The sequence below is a fragment of the Vigna umbellata genome, chromosome 2 (assembly GCF_029865625.1).
Source record: "Vigna umbellata cultivar VRB3 chromosome 2, Vumbellata_1.0, whole genome shotgun sequence".
NCBI classification, from domain to species: domain Eukaryota; kingdom Viridiplantae; phylum Streptophyta; class Magnoliopsida; order Fabales; family Fabaceae; genus Vigna; species Vigna umbellata.
The window spans coordinates 43,326,548-43,350,227 of record NC_142166.1 but is presented as its reverse complement, the minus strand read 5'-3'; the positions used below and the strand labels follow the sequence as shown (position 1 = coordinate 43,350,227).

The window sequence follows — 23,680 nt, the reverse complement described above, 5'->3', positions numbered from 1 at the left end:
TTTCTTTATCATGAGCTTTGATAGGATCATATATTTGGTTTATTATAAGCTTTGATATGCTTTTTAATCAATGCTTCAGAAGTTACCAAATAAGCATCTTACCTCCCTCACATATCATCATCTACCCTTTTCTTTTTAGTTGTGCTAGTGCAATATGGTATCATCTCACTTTCCAAAAAAATATTTTTTTCTACTTCTTACTATAATAGTGTCTGTGATCCTTGAAGTATTTTCAGAATTTCGTTTTGGTCCTCAAAAAAAAAAATATCAAACCTTTAATCTGATGGTAGCATGGGAAGTTAACATAGACGTAAGATAAAATACAAAAGAGTTGAGAAATTTTAGTTTTAGATCTAAAGAAAAATTAAAAATTGTGGAGGTCAAAAGCATATTTAAAGGTATTTAGAATTAAGTTGCTAGTACAAATATACAAAAAGGGGATTATTAATCTGTCTTTTTTGATCACTATAACATGTCTGAAATATATATTTTAGTCAATATCAATTTTAGAATAGTCGATCTCTTCATTTTATTCTAATATATTTGCTTTGCTATTGGTTGACCTATTGAATTGCAAGTTATGTGTATCTGAAGTCTGTACTGGTACTTATTATTTGTTTCATATATATAAATGTTTGATTTGACAACCTTCAGTGCGCTTTCGGTTAACATGTAGTATTGCACTATGATGTTCAGCCTTCTATTTTCTGCTTCTGTCTGACTAGAGAATGGTATTTGTGCTGCAGTTACATCTGATGGAAATATCCTTGCCACTGGAAGTTATGATACAACAGTAATGGTTTGGGAAGTCTTTCGTGGTAAAACCACTGAGAAGAGAATTCGAAACAGTCAATCTGAACTAGCCCGGAAGAATCATGTCATAATTGAAACTCCATGTCACATCCTTTGTGGGCATGATGATATAATAACTTGCTTATATGTTAGTCATGAACTTGATATTATAATTAGTGGATCAAAAGATGGAACTTGTGTATTCCACACCCTGCGAGAAGGTCGATATGTTAGATCCTTACGTCATCCATCAGGCAGTCCAATAACAAAGCTTGTTGTGTCTCAGCGGGGCCAGATTGTAATTTATGCTGATGATGATCTTAGTTTGCACCTGTATTCAATCAATGGAAAATATCTTGCTGCCTCTGAATCCAATGGACGCCTTAATGCAGTTCAATTGAGCCGATGTGGTGAGTTTTTGGTAGGTGCAGGTGACCAGGGGCAAATTGTTGTTCGCTCTATGTACACCCTTGAAGTTGTTAAGAAATATCAAGGAGTTGGAAAGGTTATGACATCTCTGGCAGTAACCCCAGAAGAATGTTTCTTGGCTGGCACAAAAGATGGAAGCCTCCTAGTGTACTCGATTGAAAATCCTCAGATTCGTAAAACTAGCCACAACAAGAATACAAAATCAAAACTGACTTAACACAAAATATAGCAATAGCTTGTAGAAGGTGCATGTGGAATTTTGACAGTTAGAGCTGCCCACATGATGACTGTTTCAGGTACAGCACTGCCAATATTATGACTATTTGGTTCTTTGTTTTTCCTTTCTCCAATACTTAGTATTTGTTCTTCATTGCAGATTGCTTGATTATATCTATCAATCAAATAAAATTCTGATAGACTACTTCCCAATCATTTTAGTTATACATGATTGGCAATATGTCTATTTCCCGCTGTTCCTTACTGCAATTACTGTCATGTCATTCATTGGCAGTCGTTTCATCTGTGATATGACTGCTGCTCTATAAATTTACATTTCTGCTGCTTCTAATCTCAGCAGTATTGTTAATCGCATTTGATTTTTAAATAATCAATCTCAATTTCATATTAACCGTGTAAGAAAAACATTTATCAATTGAATTATTGTAATTGATTGTTTATTGTTTATTAGTTGTAATTAGTTAAGGAAGACTTTGTCTCAACTTGTAATTAAACTTGAAAAATCCGAAGTAACACCCATACTACTTGTAATGCACGTTTTGTATATGGTTGATGATGTTAGACAAACTGATACTGATATATAACAGAGTCTGTTATATCAGTTATGTTTTCCAGTCTTATATATTGAAAGCCTTGTATCGTAGGCTTCTTTTCTCTTCATGAATATGATTCTCTTCTTATCCTTCTCTGTGTTTTCTAACATGGTATTTATAGCTTCTTTGATCTGACCATGGCTTCCAGCTCTCGTTCTTCTTTCACTGTGTACTCCGAAAATTGTTCTGCTCTCTCTCCTTTTCTTCCTCACACCTTCAATACCCCTATATCCTAGAGTTGGATGATGACAACTTCCTTATATAGCAACAAGTTTTAGCCACTGTTCAGGGACTCAACTCACACGATTTTAGGAAGGCCAAGACGTTTCTCTGAAATTTACCACTCTTGATGATGCGCTCAACAATATTATCAATCAAGAATACAACAAGATCAGCTTTCTTTTGTTTGTCTCCTCCCTTCCATAATATAACTCTCTTCTTCTCCTTCTCTGTTTTCTAACAGGTGACAGTTTGTTCTTGAATGTGTCTCTTTATTGAACTTATCGTACTCTAGAGTCTTAATAATTTAAACTTGACTCTTTAAATCAGCTTGCTGTTCAAAACATGGGTCATTCTCTGCATGTGTATCTGTGTGTGTGAATAATCCAAAGTATTTGATGACTGTTCTTAGCAAGTAACATCCAAAATGTACCATGATGTTTCTTATATGGAAATATATTTTACAGGTCTCACAGGTGCAACAACTGACTAGTGACTATATTTGGATTATGCTAAATTGCTAATATCACTAGATGGTGAGATTGTCATTTTCTTCCTTTAGACTGTTTTGAGTATCATTCCCATGAGGTGCTTGTGGATTCCTTGAATGAGTGAGTACCGGCTTTATCTGAAAATAGAAAGCATATCGACTTCTTCACATTGGAATACAAGAACTGAAATTGTCATCTACTTTCTAAACCCCGTGAGCTAATTAGATTCCTGAAACCTGTTTTTTCATGATTTAGATTACATACAGAAGTAAGGCCTTGGGGGTTTGTCCATACATGTACATTATATTCGTTAATTCATCAATAGGATTACTAGGATTCTTGTGCACTAAAACTGTAGCTGTACTATTATTTTTGGGTTTCTCTGTTGACACTTGGATTGTACAGTCCGGCCTGAAATGCCGGCAAAAGATAACCCTCCACCATGTCCTGTATATGCTGATATTGATCATTTAAGAACCATGAAATGAAATTTAAGGATATCATACCGAGAACAACGGACTGAAAATATCGGCAAACAAAATTTATATCTTGTAAAACAGAACTTTTTGTTTCTATAGTTAAACATATCTCTTAATTCTGCTTTTGCTCTTTCTACTTCTTGCTTACCCGTATCACCCACGGATGGGTCTTTCTTTCTCTCTTTTTTTATGTTCTTGTTCGTGCCATGATAACTGTTTTTTTAAATAAATAAATAAATAAAGCGATTCCTTAGATACAAATTGTTATTTTGGAGAGGAACGAAATTATTATTAAAATTAAAATGAAACCAAATTTAATACAGTTTTATATGACATTTTATTTATCAGTGACACATTTTCTTTCACGTTGCAAATTGATATATGACAGTTTTAAAAAAGTTAAAAAAAGTACAAACTACATATGACATTAAATTAATATCATAAATTTGAGGGTTTTAATCTTAAAAATAATTTACATTTAAGGAATTTATATGTATAATAAAAACAAAACTAAGGAGGACGTTAAAGAAGAAAGGGGACTATGGATGATACTCAAAGGGAGAGAAGGAGAAAATAAGAAATTACGTTCAATTAATCTCATAAATATTAAAACCAAAACATTAATTAAATAAAAAACACATTAAAAAATAAAAATAAAAATAACTTAAATATATATATCAAATAATAACAAATTAAAAGATGTTATAAAAGATTCTGTGGGACTGGAGAAGAATTTTGTCGTTAATCTAAAAGTAAATTGTAATTTGAAAATTAATGAAATTACAAAAAATTTCTCTGTTTTTATATTTTTATAATAATAGGAGAATTTGAAAAGTATTGCAGTGACACCTCCACATGTTATGTATAAATTTATGGAGGTGACTAATGTAATTTAAATCAAAAGATGGACAACCTCGTAAATATGAAAAGGTTCATGGTCAAATTTTCAGTGTATTTCTTTCTCCCAATCTTTCTTGATAACAATCCAGCGGCAACATCATATTCTCAGACATATTTATAGTTATCTCCACTGTTGTAGCCATCTTTCTTACTCCACCTTCTCTCCCTCATCCAACTGGGTTAGGGTTAGGGTTAGTTATTAGAAGTAGAATTAGGGTTAGGGTTAGTTTCCTCTCCGGCGTAAAATGTGACACTTCCAAAACCCCAAATTCTATCATCCCACCACCAACAATGTACGATCCCATGAACCAGATCGTTCCCGCCGAAGACAACGACGCCTCCGACCAACACATCCATTACAGCTCCCACAGTATAGAAGACGTTGGCGCCATCGTCGAACACGTTTCCTCCGACTCCCTTTACGTTCCACCCCCTGAAATCTCTATCCACGATTCTAGCCAGCTCACGCTCTCGTTTCGGGGCCAAGTCTATGTCTTCGATGCCGTCACACCTGATAAGGCAGTTTCTTGTTTTCTTCTGTTTGCACTCTTTTTCATTTAAATCGCTCTCTTTTGAAAATGAACTGAATTGTATTTCTTTTTCGTTGTTACGACGCCGTATCAGGTCCAAGCAGTTTTATTGCTCTTAGGGGGAAGTGAACTGACTTCGGGCTCGCAATGTGCGGAGGAACTATCCCCTCAAAATCATGCGGTACGTTTCATCGTAGAACTTGAAGCTCAGAGAATTTTAAGCCTTTATTGATAAACTTCTTGAAAATCACTTTTACGTGTAGAATTGAACCTCGATAAGATGGAGTAATCACCTTATTTTTTTGGAGAATTTAAAAGATAAAGCTTCTTTAGAAGTTAAAGGGTATAAGTTGATTTTAACTTATGGTGAAATTTATCCCATTAAAGCCTTTCTGAAGGTATTTTCTGGTTGTACGTTTGTTGATGATGGGTTTAGGGTGCAGCAGAATTTCCTGCAAGATGCAGTCTACCACAGCGAGTAGCATCGTTGAATAGGTTCCGTCAGAAGAGGAAAGAGCGGTGCTTTGATAAGAAAGTTAGATATAGTGTACGTCAAGAAGTTGCACTCAGGTCTGAATCTGATAGTAAGCTTTCTACTTGCAGTTAGAATCTTGAGTTTAATTACCAAACTATTTACCTTTCTTTTCTTGAACCATTTTTCTTATACGTGTATTGTTGGGTATATTAAATTAGTTATTTGTATGGAAAATAGTTAAGAATAATTGCTTTGAAAAAAGTATCATTTCATCATGAATGTATAGGTTTTGTAGTTTTAGTTAGTGATGACATATTCTGAGGGATAGTTATTGATTAGATCGATTGGGCTAATATCAAAACTGCCATTATAAAGCAGCCAGCTGAACCGGTATTTTTTTATTTTTTGAGGGACTGGTTCCTGATTTATATTGACACTGTTATGCTATGCTGCAACAATAAATATTGATTCAAGAACATTAATTGTCAAAGAAACTGTTAAATATTTGACGGGTTTTATGAGAAGCATTGTTTTTCACACTCTGATTTTGCTTCTTTCTGTATAAATATAAGCGTGTTTTGGATTCTTGTACTTCACTCCTATCAGGAACCTGAATTTTCTTATTTAGGGCCTATTTTCTGTGCTTTCTTTTCAAGAAAAAACAGTTTATTGATAAAAGGAACTTTAAAAGTTATAATAATTGGATAAGTTTTACCTAAAAAAACGGTATTTTAGTGCTTTTCTCACGAGTTAAAAGTAGCAGCTTCTCAAAAAAGTTTTGAAGAGAAGTTATGTCATCATTAATCTGTTCTTCAAAGTTGAAACAAGTGTACCTGTGTTGAGATATATGCCAAATCAATTCTATTATTCCTCTTTAAATGCATGGTTTACATGAAGGTATTCTAAAATATTAGGATTGAAAGGATTTTTGTTTGCAGTTATCTTACATGTCTACTGGTAGAAGCATCCAATATGACATGCAAGTACAATGGATTTTTAGTAAGAATATTAGATTTTTTTATACAAAACCATTCACGCAAAACATAGGGGATATATGTCATACTGAGATATATGAATTATGTTATATTGTGAAGTATTGGTGCTGTCAAATTAGTGCTATCAAATTCTGAAGCTCTCATCTTTTGAAGGACTATTGAACATCGTCATTGTTCACATTTTATTCTTATTGCTTACCGTTTTAGCTGTTTGACTTTATTTGCTTCAGTGCCTATATCTTACCTTATTTTTTAATGTGTAGGATGCATCGTAACAAGGGTCAATTTACTTCATCTAAGAAACAAGATGGAGCTAATAGTTGGGGTTCAGACCAAGAGTCAGGACAGGAGGCTGTTCAATCTGAAACCTCGTAAGTTTCTTAATGTTACTTATGCAATGTTTAAACATGAATATTTATTTCATCCCGATGTTATTCTGTGACTGACTGGTTTCTAGTGATTAAATTTGAGTCTTGAGACATGCCTTTTGATGTTTTACTATCTCTTGTATTTTATGATTATCAATGTATAGTTGTACGCATTGTGGAACAAGTTCAAAATCCACTCCAATGATGCGAAGGGGGCCCTCTGGTCCAAGGTCACTTTGCAATGCTTGCGGGCTTTTTTGGGCAAACAGGGTAAGCATTTCTTAATATGATTTGTAACCTTTTTTTTGGGCAGGGGATACCTGGCTCATCTTGTTTTCTATTTTTTAGTATGTATACATTCATTTAGTCTAATTGACTTGAAAAAAACATAGACAAAAAAGAAGTATCATTTGGCTCTCTTTAGATCTCCTTCCCATTCTTTCATCTATTACCTGAATGCTATGGGTTAAAACCCTTGGTAGTTTATGACATCTCTATTATTAATTAGAGATTGGCCTGTTCACTTGTGGGGTGGACGAACCACTCTTTCGTGCCAGATTGGATTTGTAGGAGCAAGTCCCATATCAGCTGGAGGTGAGACATAAATCATTTAAAGCAGAGGCTCTCCCTCATTAGACTGTTATGACATAAGAGTGGACTCTGCATCAAGTCATATTCTCGTACACAGAATTCTCCAATATTCTTCTCTATTGAAAATGCTTAACAGATTTGGGAATTATCTAAGTTGGTTGTTTAATTTTGCAAAGACATTGAAGACCCCTATACATGATTCTTATATTCAGTTTTTTTATGTTTCTTCCGGTAAATTATTTTATTTGATATTTTCTTGTACTGAATCTGATTATCAAAATCTCGGGATGTTCTGTTTATCAGTTTGCTACCATAGTATCGTACTATTTCCTTAGAGGCATCCGATGTTAATTTAATTTCCTTTCCCTCCCATTTCAAAGCATGTCAAGGAAGGTGCAACTAAATTCTTTCGAGCATTAAATTCAAATTTGCTCAACTATGAATCTAAAATTTGCTACTTTCAGTAATGTTGAATTTGATTGTTGTTTAATCCAACATTCTGATGCCGTAATTCTGCAGGGCACTTTGAGGGATCTTTCTAAGAGAAACCAAGAACTCTCTCTTGTGCCACTTGAGCAGGTATGTAATGTTTTCGTTTATTATATCAGGTTATCTTTTACTCCTCCGTGTGTTAATAAATGCATATTTTTTTCGCATCTGCACTCGATGACAGGTTGGTGTGGGTGATAATAATGACTTGGACTGTGGGAGCATTATCCCTGCACAACATGACAATCATGTTAATGATAACAAAGCTTTGGTATCTGATCGTTGAGTTTTTCACTCACAGAAAATGCTAGTCTTTTACTGTGACATTCGCAGGTTTATAGTAGTCCCATTCAGTTTGACCTATAGAATGTACAGTTTATAGAAAAGTTCTCATCAATACAAGAGGTCTATTCCTATACTCGGATCGGTTGCATCAACTGTTTATCTATGAATGTACAAACTGGACTCGGAAATGGCTTATCACGTACAAAAGAGGTCTATTTATATACTCATATCAGTTGCATTAACTGTTTATTTATAAGTATAAAACTGGAATTTTAAAAATGAACTTGATCTCCTTCAGTGATCGTGGTTTTAGTTTAACCTCGTCAACACTAAAAAGTGTCGACCAAATATGGTTTCATAGTTCGACGAAATTGGTCGGAACCAAGACAATATTGGAATGTTGAGATTACTAGAAGTAGAAACAAGATCACTAAGAAGCAAGACCTATGATATACTTAAAGAGTTGGGAGAGAAACTAGAATTTTATTATTAGTGTTCTCTTAATCGTGATATATCCTATTATCCTATTTATAAGGGATAGTAGTTCAACATAAAAAGGAAAGACACAGAGTTCCTAAAAAGCTTACTAGAAAATACATTACATTTCAACACTCTTTCTCAAGCTAAATTATATAGATTATATGTATCAAGCTTGGAACATATAAGTTGATTCTAGACTCCCTTAGATATTTGATCAAAATGTCTTTGAATTGTTCATTAGAATTGCCAAACTTAGTAACAAATTCCTTGAACAATAACTTTTCTCTAATAAAATGACAGTCAATTTTTATGTATTTTGTTCTCTCATAAAACATTGGATTGAAGTCAAAATGTCTTTGAATTGTTCATTAGAATTGACAAACTTAGTAACAAGTTCCTTGAACAACAACTTCTATCTAATAAAATGACAGTCAATTTTTGTGTGTTTTGTTCTTTGTAAAACATTGGATTGAAGGTAAAATAAAGGGCTACTTGATTGTCGCAATACAGTTTCAGTTGCTTATTTTCACAAAATTTCAATTCTTGAAGAAGTTGTTTGATCCACACAAGATGAAGTGTAGTTAAAGCTATAGATAGGTATTTAGCTTTAACACCAGATTGAGCAACGACAATTTGTTTCTTACTTTTCCAAGATACAAGGTTTCCTCTAAGTAAAACACAATATCATGTAGTAAATATTCGACCAATTGGACAACCAGCATAATTTAAATCATAATATCCTTTGTTATAAGTGTTTCTCTTGTTCTCATACAACAATCATTGTCCTGTGTTTCCTTTTACATATGAGAATGTGAATAACTGCATTCTAATGGTCAACATGTGGATTTTGCATAAATTGACTCATAACTTCCATCATATAAGAAAGATCAAATTTTGTTATGGTAATATAGATAAGTTTTCTAACCAACCTTCTATATTTCTCTGGGTATGAAAAATATTTACCTTGATCTCTCATTAACTTTTGATTTGAGTCCATAAAACTATTAATGGGCTTGCAATTTGTCGGGCATGTTTCTTCTAAAATATCAAGAGTATATTTCGTTTGTGAAATGATACACATTCTTTTCAATACCATGTTTAGACGACCCAAATCTTTAGTTTGAAAGTGGGTGAACAAATGATTTTTTAATTGAGTAATTCTAGTGACGTCATTCCCTGTAATAATAATATCACCAACATACACCATGAGATAAACACATTTGTCTGAAGAAGAATAAGCATAAAACACTAAATGATTTGTATCACATCGTTTTAGTCCAAAATTTTGCATAACCCAACTAAATTTACCAAACCAAGCTCGAGGTGATTGCTTCAAGCCATAGAGGGAATAACGTAACTTACAAACTAACCTAGACTTCTCTTAAGCAACGAATCGAGGATATTACTCCATGTATATCTTCTCTTCTAGATCGCCATGAAGAAATGCATAAAAATGTCCAACTGGTGAAGTGGCCACTAACGAATGACAATCATTGATAACAGTTGAAAATACTGTTATCTGTGATGTAATTTTGACACTAATGCATCCTTTTCTTCTTAGAAACTTGCTTGGAATCATGTTTTTTTGTTAAGTTGTGTGAATAAGAGTTGAGGTTGAATTTGATGGTTTTATGCCTAATTTGTCTTGTTTTGACAGGAAATGAGATAATATGGAAAGCAGAGATGAAGTGTCATGGAGATGGAGCTTAGAAAGGCCTAGAAAAGCACCAGAAGGAAGGAGTGCTCGAAGCTTGGGTGCCCTTTTTGGAGGCTTGAGCGCGGAAGAGTGCCGCTCATCGCCCGGACGCCCCTTTTGGAGGCTTAAGCGTAGGGAACCATCGCTCACCGCTCAGGCGCCGTAAGTGGGGCGCTTGAATGCCAGTGACACGGGCCTGGGCCTTGTTTCTGTTCTGTCTTCTCTCTATTTAAAGGACCCAAACGTCCTAGGTTTTGTATCTTTGGCTGGAAGAGGGCAACAACACACTCTTTCACCCTCTGGAGGCGAATTTGGATGCGGGAGCTTCCATCTTCTACTTTTAGGTTTTTCTATCTCATTCTTCTTCATTATTCATCTAGTTTCACCATGTCTATGGTGAACTAAACTCTATTTGTTGTTGGGGGATGATGTAACCTTGTGAACTCTCATGTATTTGAATTGATTCTTAATAACATATGTTTTTTCATTAATTGTTAGAGTAATTCATCTGTGTTTATTACATGTTTTGTTTAACTCATTCATAGCATGATGTATGAATTGCATGAGTGTCGGGAGGTTCCTTACAATTCAGGTTCTTGTTGAATTACTCCCAAGAGTAATATTTCTCAAGGATGAGGGTATGAGTCTTGGTCGTCTTAAAGCTCTTAATCTTCACATTTAATTACTAAGAATGCTAGGATTTGCATGAACTGGTGATTAAGAACAAGCTTATTTCGCCGAGGGATCGGGTTTAAGTGATTTAGTGAGTAACGTTAACATTAATGCATAAAGAAGAATTCTTACATACATGAGAGGGAACTTGGTGAAATCTAACCCCAACAACATACTCATCTCATGTTAAAAACAACATTCGTTCATCACTGTGTTATTCTACTATTGATCAAACTGCATTCATATTTAATTTTCTGTCTTTGCATCTGAAACCAATGATCTCGTTTTCTTTAAGTCTTAATTAATCGAGTTATCACACGATTGTCTAGTGTCGAGAGTCCTTTGGGATACGATACTTGGTCTTACCATTTTATATTACTTGTGCGATTCGGTACACTTGTCGATTCATCAACAGTCATAGCAAGCAAAATATGAATCGTACTGGTTTTAGCCATAGGAGAAAAAGTTAGGGTCATAAACTTGAGTATATGTCTTGGCTACTAGACGAGTTTTAAGACAATCAATTTCACTAGTAGGACCAACTTTAATAGCATAGACCTAGCTACAACCAACATGCTTCTTACTAGAAGGAAGATGGACAAGGTCCCAAGTGTCATTGTGTTCAAGTGTCTGCATTTCATCAACCATGGTTTGTCACCATCCAAGATGATCAAGTGCTTCATGAATATTAATAGGAACCTTAAGGGAGGATAAGGAGGAAACAAAAGAGAAATAAGGAGGAGACAAACGATGATATCTTTAAAAATTATAAACAGGATATGGATTACGAGTAGAGAAAATGCCTTTTCGAAGGGCAAATTATCATCTGAATCAAGAGAAGACGAGGAGGATGAAGGATCTATGGTCTACGGATCTGATGGTGGAGTATCTAAGTCTTGAGGATCTTCAGTGTTCTGAGTTTGAGATTGTTGACAAACGCTGATATGTGAGAAAAGGTGGAGGAACAATGTTATTCGCATTTTGAGTTTGAGGTACAAAAGCAGGAATAACCAAGGATCACATGATGGTAAAGGAAACATTTATTGAACAGATGAATGATCTTCCATGGAGGACAAGAAAAAAGGTGTATCCTCAAAGAATGTGACATAGACATATAATATCTCTTGGTGGAGGAAGAATAACATTTATACCCTTTCTGAAGGCAACATTATCCCAAGAAAACACACTTAATAGCTTTTGCAGAGAATTTATCAAGACCTAGAGAAACACTATGGACAAAACACGTAAACCCAAATATATGTGGGTAGACATGGTATAGAGTACTGTTTGAAAAAGGACATAGTGAAGAATTATTTTCTCAAGAGAGGAAGAAGTCATCCTATTGATTAGAAAACAAGAAGTGAGGACGACATCGCCCTAATGATACGCAGGAATATTAGTATTCAACATTAGGGAACATGCAATTTCAATGAGATGTTTATTCTTTCTCTCTGCAATACTATTTTGTTGTGGAGTGTGAGGACATGTTGACTGATGTAAAATTCCTTGGGAAGATAAGAATGAAGAAAACGCTGCAAAAAAATATTCCTTAGCATTATCACTACAAAGGATTTTAATTGTCTTCCCAAAATGGTTCTTAATTTCATTAAAAAAGACATAAATATGGACAAAAGTTCATATATCTCTTTCATTAAATAAACCCAAGTACATCGAGAGAATTCATTAGTGAATGTTACAAAATAATTAAAATCAATCAAAGTAACACAACTTGGTCCCCAAATATCAGAGTGAATAGTTGAGAAAGGAAAATTACATCGTGTCTCAAACCTTTTAGGATAGAAAGATCTAACATGTTTTCCTAACTAACAAGACTCACAATCTAAGACTTAAATGTTCTTGAGACTTGAAACCATCATCTTCAACTTGGACAAACTTGGATGACCCACAATCATACAAAAGTTTTGGGGAAGAAGTTGTAAAATAGGAAACTGAAGAGCTGGCTTTTAAGAAATAAAGTCCTTGAGACTCATGTCTTTCTCCAACAATACCATTTTCTTGTATAATAAAGGAATTAGCAGGAAAGGTACAAAATAATTTAAGGAACGAGTCAATTGACTTAAGGAGATTAGATTATAAGGACAATATGGAACATACAAAACATAATTTAAATTTAATGAAAGAGATAAGGAAACTTTGCCAATTCGTGAGATGCCACTTTAGATCCATTGGCAACAATAATGAAATAATGGATTTTTGGAGAGGACATGGAAGAAAATGAAGGAACGTTACTAGATATATGGTTTGAGGTACCTGAGTCAAGGATCCATGGACTATGACCTTCCATATATTGAGATCTGCAGAATTGACACATTGGACATGGAGGAGGATTGGCCAGGATTAAAAGATTTTCCATACTTACCTCAAAAATTCTTGATACTCTTCATTTGAAATTTTGGATTCTAGATCATCATATTTAGAAACATGAGCATCTTTTCCTGGATATCCATGTAAGGCATAACATTTCTCCCGACTATGGCCTATTTTCTTACAATATATGCATTAAGAATGCATATTGCGACCACCACATCCTCCTCGTTTGTTTATGCCTCCTCCTCTTCCTTATGGTGCTACCATAGTTGATGTTTCAATACCATGAATTGAATTTTCGTCTTTAACTAATGTAGGTATCCGAAGAAGTCAAATAACTAGGTTATCCATTGATAGGACTTGATGACTAGCTAACATTTGATCACGAACATGATCAAAATATGAGTGTAGACTTTTTAGAATTAGGACCATGTTTCTTATTTATGCCTTCTAAAGAATCAACCACAAATAAATTCTTCAATTCCTCTACAGTAGCACTAGCCTTTCCTATGTGAGCGATCATATCATGATTAACTTGTTTGAGGGAAGTTACTCTTTGAGTTGCATCAAAGAGATGTTGCACATCATTAACAAAGATATCTTGTGCTCTTTTCCAAAAAAGAGGAGCACGTTTTGTAAGGTCTCAAAATTTTTAAGACTTCTTGTTTGACAGATTGACATAAGACAGCACATAATTGAAAATTAAGCTTTTGCCACTGAGATTTTTCTTCATCAGGTATAGTGAAAATATCTTGTTCAAGATGATTATGGTATCCTTGACCAAGAAACCATAATTCCACAGAAGAAGACCAAGATAGATAGTTTTTCTAACTGAGTTTTGGAGAAGTAATGGTAGGAGTAGCAGATAGAGAAGGTGTTCCAAAACCAGAAGCCATTTTAAGGCCTAATAGAAGAGGGAAAATCTGATTTTGAGAGTAGAAACCCTAGATCTAAGCTATTGTCAACGAAATAGAAAAACAGGGACCATAACAAACTTAGGAGCTTGAGGCAAAACGATCGGTAGTGGCACGGTGATGTTTTGGCACGGGGAAGGTGGCGTGTGAAGCCCACATGCCCGAGGCTAATTGGAAAGAAGCGAAGTGTGACGACATGTCGGGAGGAGAATGAAACAGCAACCACCAGGATAGGTCGCGTTCCTCGAGGCGCACGTAACTCTTGACTTTGCTGGAAAAAAAGTTGCGACAACGGCGATGACAACAACAGACAATGGCGGTGGCAACAGTCACAATGAATGACAACACGAATTGAAAGCCCAAGCGGTTGGCTCTGGATATCAACTTAAAGAGTTGGGAGAGAAACTAAAATTTTATCATTAGTGTTTCTTTAACCTCAATAAATTGTACTATATGTTTATAAGGAATAGTAGTTCAACATACAAAGGAAAAACAAATTACTCCTAAAAAGCCTAGAAAAATACATTACATTTCACCATGGACGTTGGGAGAAAGCTGATATGGACATATTATTTGTCTTGAAATAAGTGAAATATTTATTATTTTTATAGATTAGTAAGTGGTAGAAGACATGAAGGTTAACTGATGTAACTTTTTACATACATTCATAGCATAATTTTACAAATGCCTGGGTTAACTAAATAAGATTGAATGTTAGCAACATTTTTTCCTATTATTGCTTTGTAGCGTTGTATTAGTTGAAATTTATTAAAAGTAACATGAATATTGAAAAGAGTATATGAATGGTTTTGGTTTAATAAAGGAAAACGTTTCTTCAACAACTCAAATTTGACAACAATTTGATAACAACACGTGTTGTTCTATCATTTGTTGTTTTAAATGATTTTTTTAAAAAGTTTAATTTTGTTTTTTAGGGTGTTTTTGGAAAGAAAAATGTTGAAACCTGTTGGCGCCTTTCACAAAGTGAAATTCATCCCTACGAAACTCTCTCACCAATTTTTCGTTCTCCATTCGAAACTCTCGCTCCACCAACGAAGTGCTCTTTGTCCACCGCTGTGAAAATCGTTCTTGGGTCCATCGTTCTATCTGGACGAAGTCGTGTGTGTCGGTCCGCCATTGAAGTGCTGGGAGGAAGCCTCGCTTGGGTCCACCGTTGGCATCATTTGTCGAAAGGTTTCATTTTTTCACCGTCGTCGTTAGTCCTTCGTCGGTTGAGTGCGGTGGTCACTTTGTAAAAGCAATGATTTTCGTCTTTTATCCAAAGGTATTGTTTATTTGCATACTGTATCGCGCTTTGTTCCTGTGGTTTTTTGGTTTGTCAATGGTTTCTTCCTTTCTTTGTACTATGTATGGTGCAATGGATGTGGTTACCCATTTTCCCCTTCCAACTTGCAAACTCTTTCTATGAATATTTCACTTTCCATGTCTTTAAAGTTGCTTTTAGGTTCAAGATCTTCACATGCATAGGCTAGCTCATAGACTTTCTCTTCAAATAATGTGTCATTAACGAAAAAAATGTAGAGTCTAGTTGTTCCCTTAAGTAGTTCATGACTTAACTTCTCTTCCCTCACTTTAATTTCTCCAAGTTCTTAGTGCATGTGCCTTATTATACAAATGTAGGTAAAATTATGAATTTGTAAATGTTACATTATTGTTGTCTTCATATTGTTTCTAAATTCCAAAATGTTCATTTCAGGAGGACTTGGCTGCGTTTAGGAAGAAGTATATATGTGACTGGATCCTAAACGAGGACAACGTCCGAAGATTTCAAACGCTGCAACATTTTGGATTACTATAGCATTAGAAATGCGTTCTTGGTTTAGATTCTTATTTTATAGCAAATGAATAGACATTGTACAGAATTATACTATTAAATTTTTTTATAGAATTATAGCAAATGAATACAGCTAAACTATTCTTGATTAATTATTCTTCATATTCATTTTCTTTGTCTGTGTTTTTGGTTGAGTGAGTTTAATCATTAACTTGTTGGGTCAAAACTGATGTGTCCCTGTACTGATGAGGAGTTGGACTGAAATAATAGGTATACTAAATTGGTTGTTGTTAATTGCTTGGAAGTCCTGTTTTTGGAAGACAATTGTTCCCAGTTATGTGCGTGTGTAATCGATTACGAGTAGTCTGTAATCGCTTACCAGTGGAAAATCACGAATTTGTACCGAAAGTGTAGCGCCACTCCCTTGTTGTGGAAGAAGAGCTCCCCATTGAGGGGTTGGACCTAATTTGGTGAAATTTATTGCAAGATCTTCACTTGGTTGGTTGATTTTTATGACCAAGGATGTGTGGATGTACTTAATAGTGGTTGAAAGGACTTAGGGTGTCCACAAAATTGGTTGCTTATGATTGCATCCAAGTGGTGTTGTGAGGAAGAGGAATAGGCAATTATGTGCGTGTGTAATCGATTACGAGTAGCTAGTAGAAGACCGAGCACTGTGCGTGTGTAATCGATTACGAGTAGCTTTCTGTGCACCATTTCTCCAAAGCTTTGTCATATTTTTTCCTTGGAAGAGGGAGTTCCCTCATCATTCAATTGGGTTCTTTATTCCAATTTTTCATATGGATGAGTGAGTTTCATGGTCATGAGCAGTTTTTATTGCACCAATGGACACGTTAGATTATTGAATTGTTGAAAAAAAAGATCGTTTATGTGCTTTCATATAAGCTAGATGAGATCCATCACATTTTCTCCATATATTCAATGGCCTAATGTGTTCATTGGTGTAGGGAACACATCCATTCACATGGAACTCAGTCACCCATTCACAAGAAATGCAAAAAAGTCACAAACAAGAGCAATAACCACCATTGGGAATAGTGTTCATCTAGTTGGGGAGTACAATTGAAGTTTTTGTACAAATGACCCTTTTTCCTCTGGTAATCGATTACAAGACCCCTGTAATCGATTACCAGAGGAAAAAGGGTCATTTGTGCAAAAACTTCAATTGTACTCCCCAACTAGATGAACACTACTCCCCAGTGTTATTTTTAGTCCTTATGGGTGATTTTTTCCAGTTTTTGCATGGATGTCTCATTTTGCTAATCATTGATGGTGTCAACTGCATCAAAACACAATTTACCCCACTCAATTGTGGACAAAGTAGTTCATATAGGTGTTTAAACCAAGGTAGGTGAAGTCATATAAGTGTTTGGCTTGTGCTAGTAGAATCACATTACACCTTAATTATACTACTATTTACCTTGAATTATTGGAATTTTATAAAGAAATAAAATAAATTAGAATAATATAAGAAACATGAGATAATAACGTGAAAGTAAACTCATTTAGGAAGCTTAGAAAAACGTTGTTTTGGGGAAATTAACTGCATCTACTAAAGTGGTCTAAAAATTATGAGTTAGTAATCATTTAAATCTTTGAGTCTACATTCCAACAAAACAAGAATTAACTCATTTGGAGTTCAATGGATAAAGTTATGAGAAAAACAATCAGCAAAGGTCAGAGGTGGTAGAAATATATAAAACGTTAACTTTAAGGAACTAACTGCACCTACTCAGATGTCCAAAAATTATAAATTAGTAGTCATTGGAAAGAGTTTTGAGTCTACTTTCTAATAAAAAAAAATCATATCATTTGGAGGTCTGTGGAAAAAGTTATGATTAAAATAGTCAGCAAAGGTCAAAGTTGACAGCATGTTATCTTATACGTATATTTTTCCCTCTTGTTGACAAATCTATTATTTATTGAAAATGCCTTTTAAAATTTGTGCATTATAACAACATTAGATGACATATTTCTTAATTAATAAAATGAAAAATTTTACTACGTGACTCCGAGAAGGGGTGTTACAACAATGGTCATGCACCTCACCTCAGTTGGAGAAAACCACCTAAATGGACTTTTTTTTAAGAAATAAATGACCTAACCTCATTATTGGTGCAGGGAGCACATCCAATAACATTGAAATCACTCACCCATCTCAAAAAATGAAAAATTCAACAAAAATAGAGCATGGGGAGTAGTGTTCATCTAGCAGGGGAGTACAGTTGAAGTTTCTGTACAAATGACCATTTTTCCTCTGGTAATCGATTACAAGACCCCTGGATGAACAACACTCCCCAACTCTGTTTTTCTGACCTTTGTTACTTGTTTTGTTCTTAACTTTCTCTACCGAACTTCAAATGACTTGATTCTTGTTTTGTTGAAATCTAGACTCAAAGAGCTTTCGAATGACTACTAACTCCGAATATTTAGACCACTGTACTAGGTGAAATTAATTTCCCCAAAATACGTTTTTCTAAGCTTCATAAATGAGTTTCATTTCAAGGTATTGTTTCATGTTTGTTATTTTAGATGGCTGAGTGAGTTTAATGGTCATGAGTTGTTTACTGCACCAATGTATGATGAACTGTTATGTACGTTTTTTAATACTGTTATGTACTTTTTAATTTCAAAACTTGTGGTTTGATGAACTGTTGTTAAATTTTCCTATTAATGTATGTGGTTTTTAATATTGTCATAATTTTTCATTACTCAATACCCTTCATTATTCCTTTTTTATTTGTTTAATATTGAAGTATTCCAACTTGAAGTATTCCAGTAATGATCCATCCATAAAACCTTCAAAACACAGTCAAAAGGACTCCAAAATAACCCTGGGGAGTGCTTAAGTCAGGCTTGGGTAGTTCTTGTCAACTTTCAGTACAAAAGGGGAATTTTTCCCTGGTAAGCGATTACATGGTCCCAGTAATCGATTACAAGTGCATTTGTCCTATGTCAATGGTGTAGGACCTCACCTCTCAATGAATGACGAACAAACTGCAGAAAAAAATAATATTTTTTGGTTACAAATAACCAACAAAAACTTCCAAAATGATCAACAAAAGCCAAAAGCAAAAGCCCAACCCCAAAATACGAATACGGAAAAGGAAAAAAGTACATACCTTGTTCAGAGAACCTATGTCAGCGAACGAACCCATTGCACAAAAAAAGCTCAGAACTTCGACACAATCGACACCGAAGGAGACACTTTGAAGAAACCAACGACAAAGATCAGTGAACATAGATCGTCGAAATCACAAACTCGACAGAGAAAGAGAGACTTTGAATGGGGCCAGCGACGACGGAGATTGCTGAGCGTCGAGAGAGATTGTTGAACGTCAAGAGAGAAATGCACAAAATGGAGAGAGAGAAGTTCAAATGAAACTCATGAAAATCCTAAAATTGAGAGAGGAGAGAGAATGTTGAACGAAGATGGGTGCTTTTGGAATAATGAGATCTGGAATCTTGATCCCTTTTTCAAAATCAGATTTCTTAAAAAAAAATATTCAAAATGACCCAATACAATGCTGACACTTGTCATTGTCCAAATATTATCAAATTTGCGTTGTGAACTTATCGGGTCCTTTAATAAATAATTTGACGTTGAATGTTTCAGGATCATATTCCTGCTTGAGTCTATTAAAACTAAATTAAATGAAAAGTCTAAGTGTATCATATGTTCACTAATTTAATTACGATTTTGTAATTTCATTCAGTCATTATGGTTTATGAATTTCAAACAACTCAAAATTACTTTTGCTTTCTGATTTGTTTCTTTTGATGTACATGATTATGTGGCTTAAACTTTTTCATTAGTAAGGACTAAAATTATAAGGACTTTTAAGAGAAAAATAATTCATGAAAATTAAAATATTGATCTAACATTTGTAGTACATCAGTGAGAACAAAAGTTATAGGAAAGAGAAAAAAGTAAGTGTTTTAAAAAATATATAAAATGAAGGTATATGTGTATTATTTTTCCTTCTAAAATTAGTCTGAAATAAAAGCTAAAAGTTTAATTGCGACATGTGATGAATTTTTTTGGGATTAAACACCGGTTGGTTCAAAGTGAAGATATATTATATTTTTATCAGTTTTTTAAAACTTAAACAAGTTTTATTTGTTATAAATATTTTAGAACTTGACTTTAGTCTCTAATTTTTAAATTTGGATGGTAAATAATTTGAATTTAACATAGATGTTTTATGAGTGCAGAAGTCTTAATTATAATGTGAACCAATCAGGAATTATTTTTATAATTTTAAAAGTATTAAATTATTATTAATAACAACGTGAAAAAAAAAACTATCATTGAATGTATTTTTTATTCAAATACTTTTGAGTTCTACTAGTAGACTAGTAGTGATCCAACTCACATGGTCATATACCTATCATAATCATTAAGTATATTTTTAACCTTGTAAATATATCAAATTTTGGTTTCAAATATTAATTTTTTAATCTAATTACTTTTAAAAGTAAATGATTAGGCCTTCACTTTTGAATACTTTTGTTAACGTTGACCTAAGTTATTATAATTCAAGTCGTCACTGCATCTATTTTGTAGTCATTATTATGTTAATGTGTGGCAGTGCATAACAGGGGAAGGCGTAAAATAGTTCATATTCCTTCCTTATTGAAAAACTTACTGAAAAATATATGTTCTTTTTTCTTTCATTTTTTAGGCTCAAATCAATTAAATATATTAAGCCCGAAAATTTCATAAAGGCTTCAAATTTTCTTATGGTCTTATATTTTTCTTTCAGAAAAAAAAAATGAGTGTACCCGGTGCAAGGTTTGCGAAATTAATCTATCTATCCATAAATAGTTATATTTCTTGAAGGAAAAAGAAAAATTAAAATGAACATAGTAATAAATTAAGTCTTCATTTATAAATTTGCCAATTAACACAAGTTAATTATGTATGAAATAATTACCATAAATTATTTTAATTCTTTCAATTACCATGTATTATTTTAATTATCTGTGTGATTAATTATAATAAAATAATATATAGCAATGATATATAATCAAAAGAACTAATATTTCAAAGGTATATATTATATTATTTTTCATATATACCAATAAATTAAACAATTATAGGTTAGTATGAAATTCTATAAATAGACAATGATAGTAATCAACCTATTGATGCATTTATTGGTTTAAATCATGCATTTAAATGGGTAATTTAACGATACACAGAGGACCCAAAAACATTAGTACAGTCTTCAGTATAAAGAATTAAAAAGCTTTTAAGAAAAACTTTGAACTTATTTTCTGCTGTAAACTTGCGTCCAAAAAAGAAAACTTAAATTAGTAACATATTTTATTTATTTAAAAGTACTTTTATTAGGAAACTTATACATAGATGCATTCACTACATGAGACTTAAACATGTAGTGTCTTTTTCAAACTAATAGAAAGATTTTGTAAAGAGAGTTTGCACTTTCTCTGCTGGATTGTCCAAAGTCCAAACAAAAAATGCTTGAGTGTTTCATCCTACACCTCCAACATCTCATCCTGCACCTCCAAAAATTCCATTTTTAACCTTCTGACATATGCACCTCCAACTTTTCAAAAATTTTATTTTTTAATAAATATATTTTTATTTTCTTCTCTCTCTTATTAAACACACTTTAATAAATACATTTTTATTTTTTTCTCTTTCTTATTAAAGTTCTTCTGCACCATTTTAATAATAATCTAATTTAATTTAAAATTTAAATATTATTTAATATAATTTTATATTTTAATAATTATTAAAATATGATTTATATCATAATAATAGTTATATTAAATATATAAAAATCAAATAACTAAAATAAAAGTAATAATGATAAAAATAAAAAATAAAATAATAATAACAATAATATAAAATTTGCTTTAATATATTCAAATATATTAAATTATATTAAAATATTACAATAAATTAAACAGTTATTAAATTTTGAATAAAAACAAAAATTTTCAAAAACTTATTTATTGGATACCGTAAAATATGTTAATAGTTTTTTTTAAAATTTACTAAATATTTAATTTAATTAAAAATAATAATATTATTTATTATATTTTTCTAACTTAATATTATTAAAATATTATTTATATTTTATAATAATTTTATTAAAAAAGTAAAATAAAATAACTAAAATAAAGTTAATAATAATGAAAATAAAAATAGTATTAAAAATCACATAAAAGATATTTAAATATATTATATTATATTAAAATGTTAATTTAATTAAATAATTATTAAAGTTTAAATAGAAAATAAATTTAAAATTTGTTAATCGGATATAGAAATCCGATAACATATGAATCGGATATGGGTATCCGAAGTTTTCAAAATTTTGTTTTTTATTTAATTTTAATAATTATTTAATTTAATTTAATAATTTAATATAATTTAACATATTTAAATATATTAAATATCATTTTAAATATTATTATTATTATTATTATTTTTATTATTATTACTTTTAGTAATTTTAATAAAACTATTATAAAAATATATATTATATTTTAAATAAAAAACTATCCAATAAATTAGTTTTTAAAAATTTTGTTTTTGTTTAAAATTTAATAACTCTTTAATTTATTGTAATATTTTAATATAATTTAATATATTTGAATATATTAAAGCAAATATTATATTATTGTTATTATTATTTTATTTTTTATTTTTATCATTATTATTTTTATTTTAGTTATTTGATTTTTATATATTTAATATAACTATTATTATGATATAAATCATATTTTAATAATTATTAAAATATAAAATTATATTAAATAATATTTAAATTTTAAATTAAATTATATTATTATTAAAATGGTGTAGAGGAACTTTAATAAGAAAGAGAAAAAAATAAAAATGTATTTATTAAAGTGTGTTTAATAAGAGAGAGAAGCAAATAAAAATATATTTATTAAAAAATAAAATTTTTGAAAAGTTGGAGGTGCATATGTCAGAAGGTTAAAAATGGAATTTTTGGAGGTGCAGGATGAGATGTTGGAGGTGTAGGATGAAACACTCAAAATGCTTTACTTTCTACATTATACCGACAAAATGCTTGGTAAAGTGATGCACACTATTAATAGAATAAAATACACTATTTTTTGTTGGGAAAAAGTTCGTTTATGGATATAATGATCTCTTAATTTTCTTATTAGCATGTTCCTATGTTTCTACATTCTATATGATTACATCTTCGGATGTACAAAAATAATATCCTAAGATGTTAGGTGGTGGTAGGGCGTGGTGTGTTTCACATATGCAAAAATCATATCAGAAGTAAGAATAATGATATTTTTACATTCAATAAATCTTTACATATAAAAAAGGTTTATACATATGTATGTTTTTGAATGAAGAAAATGACGCGAAGAGAATCGAAGAGACCAACGAACCACAAAGCAGATTCCGATCCAACATCATAATATTGATTCCACGAACTATCTATAAATGGTTGTTTCCCACTTCCAATAATGCTCAGACCACACCATCTCACGTTACATCATCACTCATATTCACTGCTAAAAAAATCACAACATTCTACACTCTTTTAATGCCTTATTTTGGAATCTCAAACACAGATTTTTGTCAAGGTATAGTTAATAAATTTAATATGAAAAAATTAACAAGTCTTTTTCTTTTAGATAATTTTCTTAAAATTTAACATATGAACAAAAATAAAGCTTAAAAAATGTTACTTGTTAATAAATGTGTAACTAACTTATTTTGGCGTATTATTTGAGCAATTATTAAGTGCCTAACCTATTGTCTATGAATGAGTAGAGGTGACGTGAGATGGGAGCTACACTGCTCTGCGAACCGTTAACTCGAGAAGAAGTACCTACACCCTACAACCGTACGCCTTCCCACAACGGATAACTAACTA

General features: G+C 32.3%; 2 protein-coding genes across 2 annotated transcripts in view; both read left to right on the top strand.

Annotated features, from left to right (window-relative positions):
- The window catches only part of LOC124835702 (binding protein), a 58,680-nt gene extending 55,309 nt beyond the window's left edge, over positions 1-3,371 (top strand). The window contains 2 exon segments of the mRNA XM_088106943.1: positions 747-1,517; positions 2,738-3,371. Of these exon segments, the coding sequence (XP_087963069.1) occupies positions 747-1,438 (692 nt within the window). The 3' untranslated portion in view covers positions 1,439-1,517; positions 2,738-3,371.
- An 812-nt stretch (positions 3,372-4,183) lies between these two features.
- LOC124827243 (GATA transcription factor 25-like) lies at positions 4,184-8,100 on the top strand. The gene is made up of 7 exons (XM_047300259.2): positions 4,184-4,659; positions 4,765-4,851; positions 5,107-5,240; positions 6,404-6,511; positions 6,673-6,778; positions 7,619-7,678; positions 7,773-8,100. The coding sequence occupies exons 1-7, from the start codon at positions 4,432-4,434 to the stop codon at positions 7,872-7,874; spliced, it is 825 nt and encodes a 274-aa protein (XP_047156215.1). The 5' UTR covers positions 4,184-4,431; the 3' UTR covers positions 7,875-8,100.
- The last annotated feature ends 15,580 nt before the right edge of the window (positions 8,101-23,680 follow it).

Coding starts and splice junctions, on each gene's coding strand:
- LOC124827243 (XM_047300259.2), top strand. CDS start 4,432: ATGTACGATCCCATGAACCAGATCGTTCCCGCCGAAGACAACGACGCC. Junction 4,852..5,106: donor TATCCCCTCAAAATCATGCG/GTACGTTTCATC, acceptor TGATGGGTTTAG/GGTGCAGCAGAATTTCCTGC. Junction 5,241..6,403: donor CGTCAAGAAGTTGCACTCAG/GTCTGAATCTGA, acceptor TTTAATGTGTAG/GATGCATCGTAACAAGGGTC.